The sequence below is a fragment of the Anopheles moucheti genome, chromosome 2, assembly GCF_943734755.1.
Source record: "Anopheles moucheti chromosome 2, idAnoMoucSN_F20_07, whole genome shotgun sequence".
In the NCBI taxonomy this organism is placed as follows: domain Eukaryota; kingdom Metazoa; phylum Arthropoda; class Insecta; order Diptera; family Culicidae; genus Anopheles; species Anopheles moucheti.
The window spans coordinates 5,159,864-5,179,074 of NC_069140.1; the positions used below are offsets into that span (position 1 = coordinate 5,159,864).

Here is a 19,211-nt window from a genome sequence, read left to right on the forward strand (position 1 = left end):
AATGCGAAACGAAAGCTGAACTCCAACTGAACGTATTGCCTTTTGTAAAACGCACTGATATAATTGCATCAGTTGACTTTATGTGAATTTTTCATTCCTAATCGGGTAACAGTGTGGACAGAAAAAACAACCTGGAGATTGATTTTTTTATGGAGATTTATGTAGCTACAATCATCTCGTATAGATCACGCTTAGCGACATAATACAGTGCGAGCCATAACTGTATGATCTTTAGAATTTTTGAAAACAAAAAGCACAGCTTGAAAACTATCGAACATTTTAAATCTACACCGATAAAACGTGTGAAAAGTGTTATTGTTCTTAGCATATTTTAACAGCAAAATGTTAAAAAATTTTTTAGATGAAAGTACGATCTCATATGAAATATCAATTTTATTTTTCGATACAAATAATCTATTAAGAATTCAGTATCTTTACTTAGAGAATTTTTGGCCATCTCGATTAACGTAAATATCTTCTTGAAAAGTACTTTGATCAACAACCAGAGTCTACATGCAACTTTAACGTCACGTTACTTGTATTACACTTTCAAAACTCGGTATATATATTATTGACAAACACAACGTACTGAAATATAACAAATATAATGTTATATCTCCTCATATAATTCTTTTCTTCTCAAAACACTTATTGCCTTATACATACGTTACGCACTGTATTTCTACCTGTTGTCATCGTTGGTACCCGTCTGTAAATATCGTCACTGAGCTTAACACCTTTCACGTCCCTGGCCGTCTAATTGATCATAATAAAAGTAATTACCTCTGGTTGGATGTTCATAACTTGCCTTTAATCGGTATTCGTTCCCGCGCTACAGCTGTACAGTCAGAAATTTGCTCCATTTTAACACTTTGCTTTCCGCTTTCTTTCCTTCGCAGACATTCCCGGTGAAGCAACAAGGGCACGGTGCCGTGTGTGTACATCGCTAGAACGATCTCTGCGTACCATCACGAGGAAGGATCCAATTATCCGATCTTTTTGTTCCATTCCTTCCGGGGCTGACTAAGAAGGCACGCCGGTACATTTAGATCTGCCGCCCCGGAGACCTTCTGGTGGTGAATCGGGGGCAACCTGCGTCGGGGGCTAGTGTTACCACGGCTAGAGTTACCGTTGACGCGCACTGGCAACGGACGGAACCATAAGGCGCATTCATCGCGTGCGCCAAAAAGTATTCTCCCGACCGAGGGCGACGTCTAGCTACGCACCGCTTCCGAGCGCATCCACATTCGATGAAAATGTCGCTCAATGAGAAGCGGATGTTTGACCGCGAAACGCTCCGTTCCGTCATCCAGCAATGGAACACGGTTCGGTTGGATATTTTTGCGCTGTCCGAGCCAAATGAGGTAAGTTTGGAGTAGCATTGTTTTGTGGTTGCGTCAACATGATTTTTGTTGTGTTTTTAAATTAGTTGTCATTAATTTTAATAAGCAATTCAATGTAAAAACTTAAAGTGAGTTTGCCTTTTTATGTCCAAACGATGCAGTAGGTGATATATCTCTTTAAAATTACAATGTTCCAAGCCTGAATACTTTATTTGCATTTCCACAAACAACATGACAATTGTATGCATTAGGTTAAATTGATAAGAGAATTGCTCACAACAACTACCTACCAGGGCGGTGATGAAGTGTAGCCAAAAGACAGCGCAAATACGACAATGTCCGCAAGAATTAGTCATACCCTATAACCGTTGATATGTTGCGCATGAGTGACACAACATTTGGCTGGTTGGAGGTGTTCGTCTTCGTTCGTACATTGCCCGGAAAGATGAAGCTGTTTCCTGGAAATGGCATTCATTTTCGTCTACCTATCGAGTCGTTCAAAACGATAACATACATACCCACCGCAACCTCACCGGAACTCCCTACAGCTTCATTCACCCACCCCCGCTCACGTATCTTTCCGTATCTTTCGTACCTTACAGAACCTGGAATTCCACGGTGTGATGCGATTTTACTTCCAAGACGAGGGCCAAAAGGTAGCAACCAAATGTATCCGTGTCGCATCCGACGCCACCGTTTCCGACGTTATCGGTAAGTTTCGGCATTAATAGATCGCTCGGCAGGGGCTTCCGTACCGTGGGAAACCCCGGGGCGGGAGCGAACGGGCGAACGGAGAACGGAATATGGAAATAATTTGTCAATGCGTGTTGTGTGTGTCGTTTCGGTTTTGCTATTTGTTATTGCAGAAACGCTGATAGAAAAGTTCCGTCCCGATATGCGAATGCTGTCCCTGCCGAACTACGCACTGTATGTGGTCCATGCGAACGGCGAAGAGCGAAAGCTGAACCCGGACGAAAAACCTTTGCTCGTTCAGCTCAATTGGCATAACGATGATCGTGAGGGGCGATTTCTGTTGAAAAATTGTGCCCAAAAGACAAATGTGAGTAGATGGTCGTAATGTTGAGTTTTTGGTCCTCCGTCCTTTGCTTACGCTACGAAACATCCACTGACATGCACAAGCTGTGTTGTGAGGTGTTTGTAGCACGGCAAAAGGACAATGGGACAGGGATGCGAGCGTCTTTTATTAACTGTGCTAATTTTATACTTTACAGACCTTAGACAGCATCACCGATCAGCCGAGCTTCAAGCGCAAGCTGTCGAAAAGGGAAAAGAAGGAGCAGAAAAAGAAAGAAAAGTTGAACAAACTGCAATCAAGTGGTGGTGCCGGTGGACCGGATTCGGAGAATCATGTGGCCGAGAAACTGTACACCGAGCTGCCGGAAACATCGTTCACGCGATCCATCTCCAACCCGGAAGCGGTAATGCGGCGTCGCCGGCAGCAGAAGCTGGAAAAGAAATTGCAACAGTTCCGGTCGAGAGACGGCGGTCCGGACACGGGCGGGACGCTGAAGATCTACGGCGAGAGCCTCTGTCGGGACGTGCCGTACAAAACGCTACTGCTGTCCATCCGGGACTGTGCGCAGGCCGTGGTACGGGAGATGCTGTCCAAATATGGCATGGATAAAGTGGATCCGCTTCACTACTGTCTCGTGCAGGTAAAGTTCGTCGGAAAAAATTGCAGCCATATTTACCGGTACTGACTGTAGGATTGTCCGAAACGGTCGGATTGTGCCGGTATTGCCTGTATGAATCCTTTTGAAGTGGGGACCCCGTTTTGATCATATTTTTTGTGTTCGTAGGTCAACAGTGATGGATCGGAATATATCCTCGATGACGATGAATGTCCTCTCTCAATTCTAATGAATCACCCTACATCTCGAGGTAAGTGGCCAAACGTGTAATTTATTCAGTTCCCATATTTGGGCCAATTTGTCCACTTTGAAAAATAGTCTAGGGCTATTGAAGTACTACGAAATCAACTTTATAACAATCAATCTTTCTCACTGCTACGGATAAACGATAGGAGTAGCTTAAACTTGTTACAATGCTACTATATTTACACCTTTCCATTGTAAGTTCCATGCATTGTTTGAGTAATATGTAACCAGCATGGAATGTGTGTGCGGCACGATGTAATTGAAAGTGAATTTCTATTGTACTGCACTTCTATACATTAAACAACTATTTAGGGAATGGACATTGACCTAAAATCAATATTTTATTGCTGAGCATCACACAATTGAAATTAGTTTCAAATGACGCCCAATGTACACCAACCTTGCTCGATTGTTCAATGAACCGTAAATGTGCAGCTTGTTGCTTGATTGATGCTTGATGTTGCTTGAAGTATGGAGGGTATTTAAATATTTTCAATTTGTACAGCATCCGTTTAAATTCGTCCAGTGCTGGAATAGTACGATAACCACGCTTAGTATTTAATTTCCATTGCCATTTAGTTTTTTGAGATGAACAAAAACGTGCAACACATCAAAAGCTTCGAACAAACGAAGCAGCGCCATCTGTTGAGCGATAGCCCAACATGTAACGTTGGAATCAACTGTGGTAATACTGTACAGAGAGTACTTAAACTTATCTTTATATTTTATTGATTAAAAAAAATGGTACTTCACATTCTTTTATTTTTGCTAAGAATTTGATTTAAGCTTTTAATTATAATCTACCTATCCATTTTTTCGGGTCAATTTATTAGAAAAAAACTGACTTACAGCAGGTAGCTGCCTATGCCGAATTTTCTTATCTTACAAAGCTGAATTTTATTCAGTGCTGCAAAGCAGTGTTTGCTGTAAAGCGATACTGAACAACACCTGCCCAATATTCCAACGCACGTGTACAATATGCTTCCTAGACTGTTACTCAATGTTTGTTATCTCTTCTTCGCTATCAGTAGAGTGCATTCCCTGATCCAGACATCCCAACCAACCGGGGCTAGATAAGGTCGTTATTTGATGTTCGAATGTATACAACATTGCATGGCATAACTAAATGAAAATAGATCATGTCCATTAGGGTACAAAGTAGTTCATTTTGATTAGGCAACAATTATAGTGCTGGTGACCAATCAAGCCGGAGTTTTATCGCCTGTGGAGGTATTCAAGAATGCGAGGAACAAAAAAAAGCGTTATAAATCAATATTAAAGGTTAAGCCGTCAAAAAAGAAAACCGTTTTGTACCGGAAGCGCTGCAAAGTTGGAGGTCAAATTGTTCTTCTCCGTCATCATGTTTATGCGGTGTGCGCTGGAAATTTAATGCAAAAGTGTAGAACCGAGAACCCGTTGGGACCTGATGGGCTTATCTTACACATTTTGAAAGCCTTTCTTATGATTGTGCTGATTTATGGAGTAATTTGCGGTCGACCGTTTTTTTTTTTCGTTTTTTGTTGGTAACCAAACAATGTCCGGGTAATAGAAAATTGGACATTTGTTTGTCCAAAACACCGGCACCAAATTTCGATGATTGATGCGATACAACTTGACACGTGAAATGTTTATCAACCCGCGGGATGTAGCGTCTTCTCGGTGGTGGTGGTGGTGGTGGCCAAAGAACCCGGAAAGCAGGGGGATTTTTTAATGCAACGCAGCTTAGTATCGTTATCGCTACAATCATCTGTATCATTCTCTCTTGTTATAGAAATACTACTGCTCTACTATTGCTACTACAGAATTTGGGTTTCTACTCCGGCTCTTTCCATAACCAAGGGTCAACGTGGTTTGCTCCAAACAGCTTGCATTGACCTTACACTACACGGAGAGGGTCGGATACGAACCACAGCGTGTAGTAATGCTGCCGTAAAGCATACAAATGAGCATGCTATCGTAGGAGCACGGAACGTGTCATAATCCTACGGGAAATGGAGAGATTCCTCCGCCAAGAGAAGAGCAGTCGTTGCGCTCTCGTTCGGGAATGTGGGCCGCAAATATGGTTCGCTCCCGGAGCGTTACGATACGGCAATCCGATGCGATATGCAACTGTGGCTCTGTTCCACAAAACGCCGCTGTCGCCGGAGCGAAAGAGTGTCGTGACGGCCGATTTCAAACCGCACGGTTGTGCGTTCTTTCGTTCGGTGTGGTGTGTCGTCCGTCAGTCACCAACATGCTCTCACGTCGTGCGGACGAATAGGTTTCGGACTGGTAGGGCGCGCGCACACATTACTTCCATCGGTCACCGGGATGCGATGGTCGTGTACTTTACGAGCGAGAAATTATTATGGAAAACCAAAAACGAAACAAAAAAAATAAGGAAAACACTCCACCGCGGAAGTGTGAATCGTGCCTGACTAATATCTTCCTCATCTACCCCCCCTTTCATAAAAAAGAACATAAAAGAAGTGTATGCCGAATGCCGTGAGATATGCGGGTTAAGAAACGTTATATAGAGGCGAGAGAAATGCCGCTGGCTGGTCGTAGAGGTTACTACGACAAAAAGGAAGAAAATGGAAGCGAAAAGGCAAAACAAACAGTGCTCTGGCTGGTTCCTCAACTTTGTGTCCCAATTAGTTGGCCATCGTGTTGTTGTGTGTGTTTGTGTTTGTGATTATCGCGAAAGGAAAATGCGCCGCCTTTTCGGTCGGTGTTGGTCGTTCCTTCCCGAAGTGGGGCAAATTTTTGAAACGAAACGCCAAGTAGTAAATAGCTGCGGCACTGTGCAAAGGAAAAGGCAATTAAAATGGTTTATTAGATCGAATAATGGTGAGGTTCATCGAATCAATCAGCTCGCTATTTCGAGCTGCAGATGCAAGAGATGATGTAGTGCAGTGTGTTCCGTGCTCGTTGGTGTTCTGCATTATTCTCGAGTGGTTTTCCGTTCGTGCAGCCGCACACGATTCAAGTTTTTAACAGCAATTTGTCTGGCTGTGGTGTGCTCAATGTTTCTGGAAATGCCCACGTATACTAGCAAACCGTATCGGCTGGGTTCTGGGAATTGTTACAAATGCACTCTCGAGTGGATGCTGCAGACCCACTGAAGGAGATGCACCGTCTTGGTGGGGTTGCACCTACAGCACACTTTTTGTATGCCATCGTAAAGTCCGAGTGGCGTGAGATGGATGTAACCTTTGGTTCGGTTGGTACGAATCGATACACTTCGAACGTTTGAAAGCAACGAAACGGCCACGGTTTAGGCACGCATTGTTGGGCTGGTAATTTGGATATTCGTAAACATTTATGCATCAAATCTTACCCCGATTACTGTTGCTTCACTAGTTTTTGTTTTGCTATTGCTTTCCTTCCTAGGCTCCGCGATGTCGTCGGCACATCGTTCCGTAGCGTGTGAAGTGTGATGCTCGTTTTTATGATTTTTATTGTTGCGTTTGAATGAAGTCGGTGTGTGTATTGCGCGTGCCATTAAGTTAGATTTCTTGTGCGTAATTTTTGCTCCATCAACTCGGTCTTGCGAGAACTGTGTGCTCTGATTTTGCATAACAAATCAGCAACTTAATATTAACACGTGAATGATGAAGTTGCCGACAGCTGGTGGTAAAATGGGCAGCAATATGTAGAAGCAACGGTTACGATTGTTTGGTGACAGATTTTTGAATATTTAGTAGTCAATAGTGAAGTGCGCAGTGAAGTTGTGATCGTACCCGAGGCACTACAGCGGGCAGCTCTAGTGGCTTGATCGGCAAAAAATATTCACAAAAGAAGATTGAATAGTTTCGTGAGTATCAGCTACTCGTTCCCATCCATGCTTTGGAAGCTGGCTTCTGGAAACGGAGTCGGACTAATACCGGTGACACCATGATGGACTGGGGCATTCGACGTAAGTGTGATTTATTGTAGCCATTAATTTTCGCTAAACCGTCATTCCAATCACATCGCAATCATTACAAACATCTGCACACCTGATAGTTCCGACAGTCATGTCCGACAGTGTAAAGTTTACTGTTTGGACTCTCCGTTGTTATGTTTTCCCCCCGGAAGGCAAGACAAGGTCCCCACCTGACAAAGGAATGCTCGGCTTGGTTCCGAACGTGATGTAATAAACAAACACATCCCGAGCACGGTTGCGTTTCCAGCGTTTTCTTTTATTCTTCACACCCGCCCAGCATCGCGGGGCGAATGTGTAACAAGAGCCGCTCTATTTGCTGTATTATTGTCTCGAACAAATATGTCTTGAACGGCAGTGTGTTACTCGCCTGAAAGAAGAGACCCAACAAAAGCAGGGGATGAAGTGACCCAAAGCTGACCCCGCAAACACTACTGGGGAATTGGTGGATGCTTTTCCAGAACATTGCGCGAGCAGCACTGCTTCACTGCCATCCTTGATAATGTGTTTTCTTGTACACACTTCCATTAGTGCGAGTTTTGCACTTCGCCACAGCGCTCTACATACGGCCGACGGCGAAGATCGAGGGGGACGGTCGTCAAAAGCGCGCGCGACCGGATGTTGCTGAAAGTGAAAGCTTGGAGGAAGAGAGGGACGAAACTTCACAAATTCCTTTTTTCTACGCTTTTACGGGACGAAAAGAAAACTTCCATTTGTGCACTTGAGACGCTTTCGGGCGCTTAGAGCGTACGTGTTGACTCTTCTCATTTACGGTGCTGTCTGTGATTTTGGAAACTCAACTCGCTTTTTTTTGTGCTTGTTGGTTCATTTGTGATGAATGCAATTAATCATTTAAATTACTGTTGTGTACTCGTTCGTGGCATTTATTCAACTGCCCGTACGCACATTGCGGATGACCGTATGATGCGTGTGCTGCGTTACCAATACTTACATACTAATTACAATCTTAACCTAGTTTATACTTATGAACTAATTTCTTAACTCTACATTCTCCCCGTTAAACTATTGTTCTTTTGTTGAAATATTTTTTCCTAGGTTGTCCCTTTAGTCGCTCAGATCTTCGAATGGGCGGTGAGGAAGATTCGCTTCTGGCTCGCTTTCTACTCGGTTTTGGTTCTATTTTTACTTTATCTGATATTTCCTTTTCTTCTTCATATTTTGTTGTTTGCGGTTGGGCCAAGATTATTGGGTCGTAATTAGAATTCTTTTTCAATTGGTTGATGTGTACCATTCTAATATTTCCATTAATGTTTACCAAATATCGTAAAATACTAAGTTTTTTGTAAATAGTAACCGGAATCCATCTAAATAATTCCTTAAAATGATTTCTATATAGGGCTTTTTCTCCTTCTTTAAATTCTACCGTCTTTGTCATATACGACGTATTAAATACGTTAGGTTTACTAAATTGCCTTTTCATTGGTGGTTTTTTAAGAGATGTCGCTCCCGTTTTAGGTTTCATTGAATTCATTATAGTGATGGGTACATAACTAAATATTCGTGAGGCTGGCGTGACTTTTGTTACAGTACACGGTGTGTTCCTATAATTTGTTAAAAATCTATTGATTTTCCTAGTTAGGGATAGATGTTTTACTTTATCATCAATCATAAATTTTTTGATAACTTCCTTTACTGTTCTAACAGCTCTTTCAGCTAACCCATTTGATTGTGGATGGTATGGGGGTGATTTCGATACCTTTATACCTCTCACGTTTAGAAAATTTTCAAAAGCAACCGAATTAAAGGGTGGACCATTATCGGTCACGATTTCCTGAGGCAATCCAAAACATGCAAAAAAGTTTTCTAGGTTTTCGATGATATCGGACGCCCGCGAAAGATTTAATAGTTTTACGTCTATATATTTTGAAAAAGCATCTACTATTATGAGTAAGGTACGGCTTTCTATATAAAAGAGATCCAAATGTACCCTTTGGAAAGGCTCTTTTACGCTTGGCCATTTAGTTACTACCACTTCTTTTGGCACTATTTGACGTAACTGGCATACTTTGCACGATTTTACAAATTCTGTTAAATCCTTGTCCATGGTTTTCCACCACACGTGCTGCCGTGCGTTCATTTTCATTTTTACTATACCCTCATGATTTTGGTGTAAGTTTGTTAGCGTCAGACTTTTTAGGCTTTCCGGTACTACTATCCTATCGTTAAAACATAAAATGCCGTCTTCTATTCCAAAATGCGTTTTGAGTTTAAAGAATGGTTTTAAACTATAGTCCGGTTCATGCGTCCAGCCGCCTTTTACTCTTTCATATAATGTTTTAATCAAAGGGTCTTCCTGCTGATTGAAACGTATTCTAACATCATTTAATAGCCCATTTTCTTGAACCGCCTTTATTCCTAACTGAATATTTTCAACACTTGGTGCTTCCACTAACGGAAGCCTTGACATAGCATCTGCGTTGCTCATCATTGTACCTGGTCTTTGTTCAATAATATAATCGTAATTTGAAAGGGTCAAGGCCCATCTTTGTAAACGAGCCATTGCGATCGAAGAAGTTCCTCTGGTTGGGTTGAAAATTTCTTTAACTCCGCTATTATCGGTTACTAACTTAAACTTGAACCCAAATATATATTTATGAAATTTGTTTACCCCGAACATTACGGCTAACGCTTCCTTATGTACGTGAGCATAGTTTTTTTGCGCTTCGGTAAGTGTAGCTGAGGCAAATGCGATAGGCTTTTCTATTTTGTTTATGACGTGAGACAACACCGCTCCCACTCCATATGGACTAGCGTCCACAGCTAAAACTATTGGTTTACTGGGGTCATAAGGTTCTAAGACTTTATGATTTATTAACATTTGTTTTGTTTCTTGAAAAACTTCCTCACATTTATTATCCCAATTAAATTTTGTATTCTTTTTTAGTAACGCATGTAACGGATAAAGTTGAGCTGACAAGTTGGGTAGGAATCTACGGTAGAAATTTAATAATCCCAAAAATGCTTGTAGTTCATTTACGTTTCTCGGGCTTGCCACTTCCGCGATCGCCTTAACCTTATCTTGATTTGGTTTTATGCCGCTTGCCGAGATATTGTATCCGAGGTAATCAATACTAGATTTAAAAAATTCCGATTTTTCTAAATTCAACTTTACTCTGTGCTTGTTTAGCCTATCTAGCACCAGAAAAAGATTCCGTTTACATTCTTTTGTCGTCGCTCCTCCTACTACTATGTCGTCTATGTAGGCCATTCCTGGTGACCCCAACAGTATTTGATCTATTATTCCTTGAAAGATAGCTGGAGCCGAACTGATGCCAAATGGCATGCGTGTGTAACGATATAATCCCTTGTGGGTATTGATTGTACATATTTCTTGTGAGGCTTTTGATAATGGTACTTGCAAATACGCGGCAGTCAAATCTAATTTGCAAAAATATTTCCACTTGGAAATTTTGGATAGTATGTCATCTACATGTGGTAAAGGGTAGTGTGTTGTGGATAACATTCTATTCACGGTAACCTTGCCATCGAGGCAAACTCGAACTTTACCATTTTTCTTTTTAACTATAACAGCTGGACTTGCCCATTGTGACGTTTTGGTAGGAACTAATATTCCGTCTTTAACTAACTGATTCAAATCATTTTCAACTTCATCGATTAAGGAATACGGTACGGTGTAAGCCTTATGGAAAATTGGTGTTGCATCTGGTTTAAGAATCAAATTGGCTACAAAACCGGTTATCATGCTATTTTCATTATTATTCACCGTATTCGGGAATTGTTTTCTTATTTCGTTTAGTATATTGTACTCTTGATTTGATTCTAGCGCATTGATTTGAAATACTCTTCGCCAGGTGGGAAACATCCAATCCAAGGCGTCCCTTCCTAACAAACAATTTACTTTTCTTTGTGCTGGAATTACTGTAATTTGCAATACGCCTATTTTTCCGTCTTTCGTTCGTACTTTTACATTAAACTTCCCTAGTGGTCGTATTATTTGTCCGGTCGCAGATACATACGTAACGTACGTTTCTTCTAAAACGTGTTTTTGAAATTTTTTACGAAAAATTTCTTCTGGTATCACACTGGTACAGGCCCCACAATCGATCTCAAATTCTAGTCGTACATCTCTACACAATAAGGATACTTTAATTGGTAAATTTTCCATTCCAATTGCATTTACGTTTTGTAATGCCACTACTGTACCCATATGTTCTACGCCTTCTTCCTCTTCTTCCCCTTGTTCCTTCTCGAAGGCTCTCATGCCTTTTCGATTGCTCCTGCAGCACGATGCGACGTGTCCCGTTTTACCACACGCATAACAATTCCACGCTTTAACTGGACACTGATTTGGATCATGCTGTCTACCGCACCGATAACACAATACACTTCTGGTATTTCTGCTTACTCGATTTCGCTCACCACGTGCGGCAGGCGAATAATTATTCCATTTTGTACGTCGTAACGCCGCCATCTCCGCTTGCCTACATTCGTCCTGCTCTTCCGACGCTGATCTAGCTGGTATGCTGGTCGCCTTGGTTCGCACTGTTGCTATCTATTTTTGTGCTTCATTTGGGTTCATCTCATCATTCTGTCGCTTTGCTGCTTCCCAGGACAATGCCACATTGCACGCACTTTCGTATGTGAGCATGCTTTTTGAGAGAAGTCTCTTTCTCAGCTCCTGGTCGGTGACCCCGGCTACTAGTTGGTCACGTAGCGCCTTTTCAAGGAATGACTCAAAATTGCACAACTGTGCGGCCGCCTTCAATTCGATAATGTATTCGTTTATCGATAGCTCCTTTTGAAACACCAAGCGGAATTTGTAACGTTCCGCCACTTCATTTGTGCTGCGCTTTAGGTGCGATGTTAATGTTTTTGTAAGCACATCGTACTTTATCTCCTTAGGGTTTTTTGGCGAGCACACTTTCCTTGCCACATCGAACAATTCGGCGCCACCAATCGTTAGTAAGAACCCCGTTTTCTTGTCGTCTTCAACGTCGTTCACTTCCAGAAAAAGATCCACTCTTTCCAGGTAATTTTCTATTTCCTCTCCAAACACATACGGCTGCACTGTTCCGATCACTTGTTTCGCCATTTGACTTTTGTACTCTTTGACTTTATCCTCGTCGCCAATCTGTTGTGTACTCGTTCGTGGCATTTATTCAACTGCCCGTACGCACATTGCGGATGACCGTATGATGCGTGTGCTGCGTTACCAATACTTACATACTAATTACAATCTTAACCTAGTTTATACTTATGAACTAATTTCTTAACTCTACAATTACGTATACGTGCCGTTAGGCGCATAAATTGAGCAGCTTGCCCGCGGAAGGAAGTGCAGCTGTCCGTTCCTCTTACCGTTGACCTTAATGTGTGCAATGTGCTTTGCAATGATGATTATTGCAATGTTGCTCTATTATCATTGTTTTGCAGTGGAAGCTTACAGAGTGAAATGATTTCGCTAGAATGTAAAATGCGGTGAAGCTCTCCTCGTAGCTGGCATTTTCTTTTGATTAAGTTAATTGTTGCCTAGCGTGAGACGCTCAGCATAAGTTCAGCATAATTGCTCGCGTTGTTCCTTGCGTGCAATGGAGACGCCCGGTCGTTGATGAAGCAATCTTCCCAGTTGCGAAATAAACGAAAGCTCCATTATTAGCTTCTCCGGCGTGTTGTTTGAAGTATTGGTGTGTGTGCCCGTCTCCCTTGCGGCGCCCCCGAGATGCGTGGAAGCGAGAGTTGAGTTTGAAAATTAAATTTTCATGGCTCTTTACCGCGCGAAAAGGCGCACGGGCGCTCGGGAAGGCAAAAGGGCCCCATTTATTTCTATCTTGCTATTCACTTCAGGCCGGCTGTGCCGCCTATACGGTGGTTGCTGTCGGTTTTATATGTTTTATACATGTCGGGCGAAGAATATTACCTATTAAACAGGCCGAAGTGTGCTCGGCTTGAATGATAAACGTTTGATAGATGTTTGATTCGAAGCGGGACGGTGGGGGGTTTATTGTTGGTTGGTCCGACGCTTAAAACAATATCAAAGTTTACTCTCAAAACCATGAAATGATTAGTTTGTGCTTGACCGAAAGGCGCACAATAAATACAAACCACAATTGAGAGAGAAAAGTGGTTGAGTTTACTTTTGCTTTTCGGCAGCAACGTTGATTACTTAAAAGAAAAAGGTAAACTATCGTGCTGTTCGGCAGAACCACTCAATTAATATTTAATTTCTTCCTTAGCTTACAGCAACATTTCCCGAACATTCAAGCACTTTCCTTCCAGATTTTCCAAACCACCCACAATCATTAATGGCGCTAATTATCCTCGCGTGCAAGAGTGCTTAAAAAATGCGGGCTACCAAACGAAGAAGGGACGGCTTGAATTGATGTTGCCTCAGCTTCTGTACGCCGATCCTGAAACACGATCAGGCAGGGCTGTGTTTGCGCTTACGGCGAAAGTTTTCCCGCGGTAATTGAAACAGGAGCAAACATTCAACAGTGTTGTTAATGAAGAATTTTCTTTTTTGGATTCGTTGTAGTTGTAATATCTTCCGGCGGGATCCTCTGTTCTTGGCCGTGCAGCCGTGAGGTTCGTTCACCCAGGAAGGGATAAAGCTTGAATTCGTTTTTTATTATCCACAACCGACCCCAGCGCTCGTGTGTGTGTGTTTGATGAACGTTTCTGGTCCGACCGTAGCCAGCTACACAACTGGATTACACATGCGGTTGGCGTTACAGTACGTGTGCTAAGTCAACTCGGGCGTGCAAACAATTCCTTTGCGTCTGGCTGTCTTCTTTCGCCCAAGACGGACATTTTCGGTAGCCGTGCGAAACAACCGGTGACGTTGTATCCGGTCATGAAGCGGCAGCAGCATCCTGTCGAGTGTTGACTATTCGCCTGGGGGGCCTCACTGTCCATTATTTATAAACCACCGGGCCTAACCAGGCGCCTCCATCGTGGCAGTGGAAAAAAATGTGGCAGTTGTTGTAATTTTTCACAATGGCCATGGCAAAAAGTTCTCAAGCATGTGCCTACGGTACATTCTAGCGCTTGCTGCCTAATGTCTTGCCATTCATCTCTTTTGCTGCGGTTGTACCTGTTCATGAAATAAAACAACAACAACTGCAAGGCTGCCCTTCCTCAGGTGTACTTATGAGACGCCGCGTTGGGACACGCTATTTACTTGCCGGAGATTAGTGAAAAGGGTTCTGTCGCACTCTGTTGCCCGAACTCTGATACGGTGCGGTCGCCTGTTGATGTCTCGCTCGCTTGAAGAAAGTGTACGCCAGCTTGCGCCAACCGTCCGACGCAAAATTTGCTGAGTTTGCCAGAGTTGTTATGAGTTGTTGTTTTTTATTCTCCTCCTCCACCTCGCTAGATGGTGGTTTTCTTTGTCTGGTTCACTAACAAACCGATTCGTATGCATGTCAAACGAGAGGAAAATAAAATATACATATGTATATTCATATTGCACGGCGCGTGTATACTGACGTATCATAGATGGCTTACCCTTTGCGGTTCCCGTCCTTCCGTCCCTGTCTTAAGGACGACTCTGTATCGTACCGCTGTCGGGAGACCTTTCCCCCGATGCTGTCTTCGGCCCTGACAGACCTTTGTGGACAAAATACGTTTCCTTGTCGATGGAGCAGGAAGTTGAAAAGTCCTGCCCACCGAAGTTATATCGGGGTTGGTGTTGGTGTGTCGTTGTGCTATCGATTTATGTGTGTGTGTGTGTGTGTGTACTGAATATACCCCACAGGGTTCATTTGTGTGATCCAACGTGAAAGAAACGAAGCTGACACGAAAAAAAAAAAATAAAACGACCCACCTTTGCTATAAATGATCGATAACACCGATAGCATATTTGGTTCTGTCGGTGTGGTGTGAAGTTGTTTGCAGTGTGCAGTGTTTACTGAGGAATGTATATAAATCAATGCAAACAATGTTAGCGGTAGAACAAGCACTCCCAGGTATAACAAGCACAAAGTACAAAACGCCCTAGGCGCGCGAGGTCCCGAGGGGAAGATTTACATCTTGTAAACTCCGTGGCTGTCTCACCCTCGCATTACCATTAATCAGCGTAAAAGCTTCATTTTTAATGCATTAAACGTTAATATTTTTGACAACCGTTTGTGCTGGTTTTCCCGATTGTGCTGACGGCATGTTTTAATTCGCTTTACTTGACGCGATTCAATTATTTTAACATATTTTATTTACTCATCAAATCTGTTGAAATTGTTTTAATTTTTGATGAAAGTTGTGATAATTTTGTCTATTTTTGCGAACAAATAGATTTATCAAGATCAAAGTTATTTAAAGATTGGAGCGATTCTAGGAATAGAAACATGCTTTGTGTTTTATTTTTCTATTTCATTTCGTGCTCGATCCGTTCGAGGTGGTAGTAAAGCTCCTGAAAGTAAACGTAAAAGTGCACATGACCTTCGATAACTTTTTCTTTGTAAGTCTGCCAGTAATACCCAACGCAGAGCGAGACTCGTGCTATATAAACCCCTACTTGAGCGGAATAGATCTTTGGAAAAGGTTTAAGGAAACGATACGAGAACTCCTGTGGAGGGTTCTTGAAACTTACTCTTTTACTTTGCAAAGTTTTCTTTCTGATATCACCCCAGGCAGGACCAATCGATGGAATTATTTCGATTTCCCCGGAGATTTCCTTCGCTTCGACAATGGCAAACTTATACAATCAGCTGTTTAGCTACAGCTCAGGGTCAGGGTTGGCCACCGGTGATTGTCCTTTGTTGGCAGAATATCTCGGTCTCGGTGGACAAAAGCTTGCTTGGATCGTCATTGTCATCTTTAGCCCATTACCTTTTCCCATGCCACTACTGTCGGTGCCGTGTGATTGTTGGTTTCCCAGAGGGGGAGGGAGGGGGGCGGTGGGGGGTCACGCAATGATGGCAACTAGGGGTATGGCTATTAACTCCAACATCAAAGAGTATCGGAGAGCGATGTTGATTGGGTTCGGTAAGCGAATCCACGCGGCCCCAACCATGACGTCTGACATCGTCCACTTTTGAAATCTCCCGTGCAAGCGTCGCAAGCGGCCATGAGATTCAAAACCCTCATCGCGCCCAACGCCACAATGGGAACGGTTCTATTAAAAATTGGTCCTCCCATCCTCCCATTCTCCCCCCATCGTCGATTTTCGCTTCGTCGCTTTTGCGAACCTTCCAGCGTTTCGGTCCTCCATGGGGGTGGTGTTGTAATGGGTCCCAAATGGGTTACTAAAATTACTTATCCGAATTTAATTCCCCGAATATCGTAATCATTCTTGCCCGGTTGACGGTGGACGTTTTGACAGGGGGAGGGGGGGAGGTGAGATGGTTAAAGTTTGTTGTGCCGCCGTCAGGCTCGGGTCGAGCGACGTCGTTGCTGTTGCTGTCCTCGACACCGTCCTCACTGGACGAAGGTCGGTGTTGGAGAGTGGAGTGGAGAGCGGTGTAAACTCTGATGCCTTCGCACTCGAGTCAAACGTTCTTTTGTTGTCGATTACTATTCTCGTCCGCGTGTAACACTGTGTGGTGTGTAGGTCGTTGGTGCTGAAGGGACGCGCTCACACCACGACGATGGATGTGTGCGAATCCGGCCCTTCTATACTGCCGCGATAAGAACCACTGGGTCGGGTCGGGTAGTGTCGTGTATAGTGCACGAGACTGAAGAACACTCAGCCCAGCGGGAGGAAGCAGGAGAGAAAGAGTATGTGTGTGTGTGTGTGTGAAAATGGGGGGAATTTTTGGTTTAGGAGCAGCGAAGTACATATGTTCTGTTCTGGGAGTCATTTGCTCACAAACAAACAGACGACAGTGTCGGAGTTCATCGGCGGGCGGTAAAGGATAATAAAACCCGGAAGGAGCCGGGATGTGGGCGGCCAGATGGTGGAGCGTCCTCACCACCACTGCGGCGGCCACGGAGTGGTGGGTGCTCTTCTGCATGATATGTACTGCGGGCGCGCGTTTCATTACATGTACTCTAACCCGCTCTGGAGCGCGGACCCACTATTCGTCTCCAGCAGCGTTCGGTTCGGCAGCTCCGATCGGGCAGTGCCGGGCTTGTGGTGCTTTCGAGTCGCGTGTGCAGTCGGTGTCGGGTTACAGAATCGGCTGGTGGTTTTTTCCCGGTGCGTTAGTCAGGGTTTTTCGGTGCGGATTAAGAGGATGCGCTAAGCGCCTTTTGCTGGAAATTAGTTCCGCGAGTGTAAGTCAAACTTGCTGTCTTGCTGGTTGTGCTAAATCCAGTCAGATCTTCCTCCGATCAGTCCGATCACAGGTGTGTGTGTGTGCTTCAAGTGTCAATCACATGATTAACCGACGTTTCCGGCTGTCTGTGGCGAATATTTCGATGAATTTCGATGACCAAACTAACAATCTGCCCGCATGGATCATTAATATTGGAGTGAAGTGGCCTTTTTTTCTCTCTCTCTTTATTGCACTTAACGACACAACTGCGCGGAGTGATGTACGAGACGGACATTGTGATTGTGACGGCATTTATCCATGACCGGCGCGCTCTCCATGCTCTATTGTTGGCGATTGTCCAGTCGAACGGGCTGGGCCGCAGTGGTAACCGGTAATAAACCGAGCACAAAACCAACTACTGGCGACCAACTACGAAATCGACCACACTCGTTCGCACACTGGAAGGATGGATAAAGGTTTTATCGATCGGCCAAACCATTAATGTGGGCCCGATACGTGGAAAACCCGGTGGACAGTGTGTGGAAAGGATTACGCTTCAAATTGTGCCCGTCTCCCGGTACAAACGGATGGCGGGGCGCATAGCCACCATTAGCATAGCCAGAAGAACCGGCTCTGGTCATTTTGGTGGGACTGGATCGGTTGGCCACTATCGGCCACGGGGTGGAGATGGAGGAAATCATTTCGATGTGATAAGCGCACCACCCCTTTTTCCTGGAAAGGTTGCCCAATGTGCAGTGCCATGTGCGGTGTAGTGTGTCACGGAAATAATCCCACTGATAGCGTGGTGAAATAATAGGGCGTTACTGCTGCATCCGCGTACTGTGGAATTTTGGTTCGTTGTGGCCGTTGTTCGTTCGGCGCAGTATTGCAAATAATGTGGAGGCTTCTGCATAAGCTGTAATCATGATTTTCATTCCCATATCCGCCTTTAATCATGCGCGAAACAAATGGAAAAGACTATGGCAAAAGTAATATTACTTACAGAAATGACGCAAATTTCATCTAATTTATGAATGCTTTTACTTAATTCGAAGTAATATCAATCAAACTGTTGGCGTGTGTTACCCTACGTTGTGTTCTTTGTTCTTGTATCAAATCCAAAACTCCTTCCGTTGATTTCTAATGTTGCCTTTATTTTTAACTAATAACTTGAACTTCGATCTATTATAGGTCTGATCCTCTCTAGATGAGGTTGGCCCTATGGCTACTTGATTAAAATCTCATTTGTCCTAAAACTTTCCCTTTCTCGTTTTCATGCATGGATCGAATTCTTCATCTCTGCTTTAAAATAAAACTATTGTATTTCCAACACAAACAATATTTTGACGATAATTTGGTTCAATTTGTTGTAAATTCCATCAGCCATTATTCCTGACATTGCTACCGTTTTTTACGTAAATAGTTTGACGTGAAATGTTCCGAATTAAATGACGAAACATCTGCAATGCGAACTGTTATTAATTTTCCAACCCCCTAGTAGAACTCGCTTCCTCGAGGCTCGCTGTCTTTGTTGTGTCCCGCTACGCTTCCCTACGGTTGACTTTTCAACATAAATTCCTTATTTGACACCGTCTGTCACATTTCCCAAGCAGTTGCCAGGGCATGGCAGCGTGTTCGTTTTCGTTGTGCTGCTGCTACTGCTTGAAAGGTTCTCGACCATCTTCAGCATGTTCGCTCACTATTTTATCTTATCTGGCCACAGGTCGCGCCGTGAAGCAGAAATTTTAAAGTGATCTTTCATTGTTGTTCACTTGCCGGTGCGGAAAGGCACACCGTTGCGGAAAGTACGGCAGCTGGAAAAGAACGGATTTATCCCGACGATCGGCTGCTTGAGACACGGAGCGTGATTTTGTCGAAAGACGAATTCTTCCGA

General features: G+C 43.6%; 1 protein-coding gene across 3 annotated transcripts in view; it reads left to right on the forward strand.

Moving 5' to 3' along the window:
• Nucleotides 1-921: 921 nt before the first annotated feature.
• Nucleotides 922-19,211, forward strand: part of LOC128299384 (afadin) — a 38,528-nt gene continuing 20,238 nt past the window's right edge. For 2 of the 3 annotated variants that reach the window (XM_053035333.1, XM_053035334.1), the window contains exons 1-5: nt 922-1,364; nt 1,946-2,054; nt 2,210-2,403; nt 2,576-3,019; nt 3,164-3,245. In XM_053035333.1, coding sequence (XP_052891293.1) covers nt 1,251-1,364; nt 1,946-2,054; nt 2,210-2,403; nt 2,576-3,019; nt 3,164-3,245 — 943 coding nt within the window. In that variant the 5' untranslated portion in view covers nt 922-1,250. Of the gene's footprint in view, nt 1,365-1,945; nt 2,055-2,209; nt 2,404-2,575; nt 3,020-3,163; nt 3,246-6,668; nt 7,140-19,211 lie in introns of those variants that run through there. The other variant, XM_053035335.1, reaches the window with a different exon arrangement.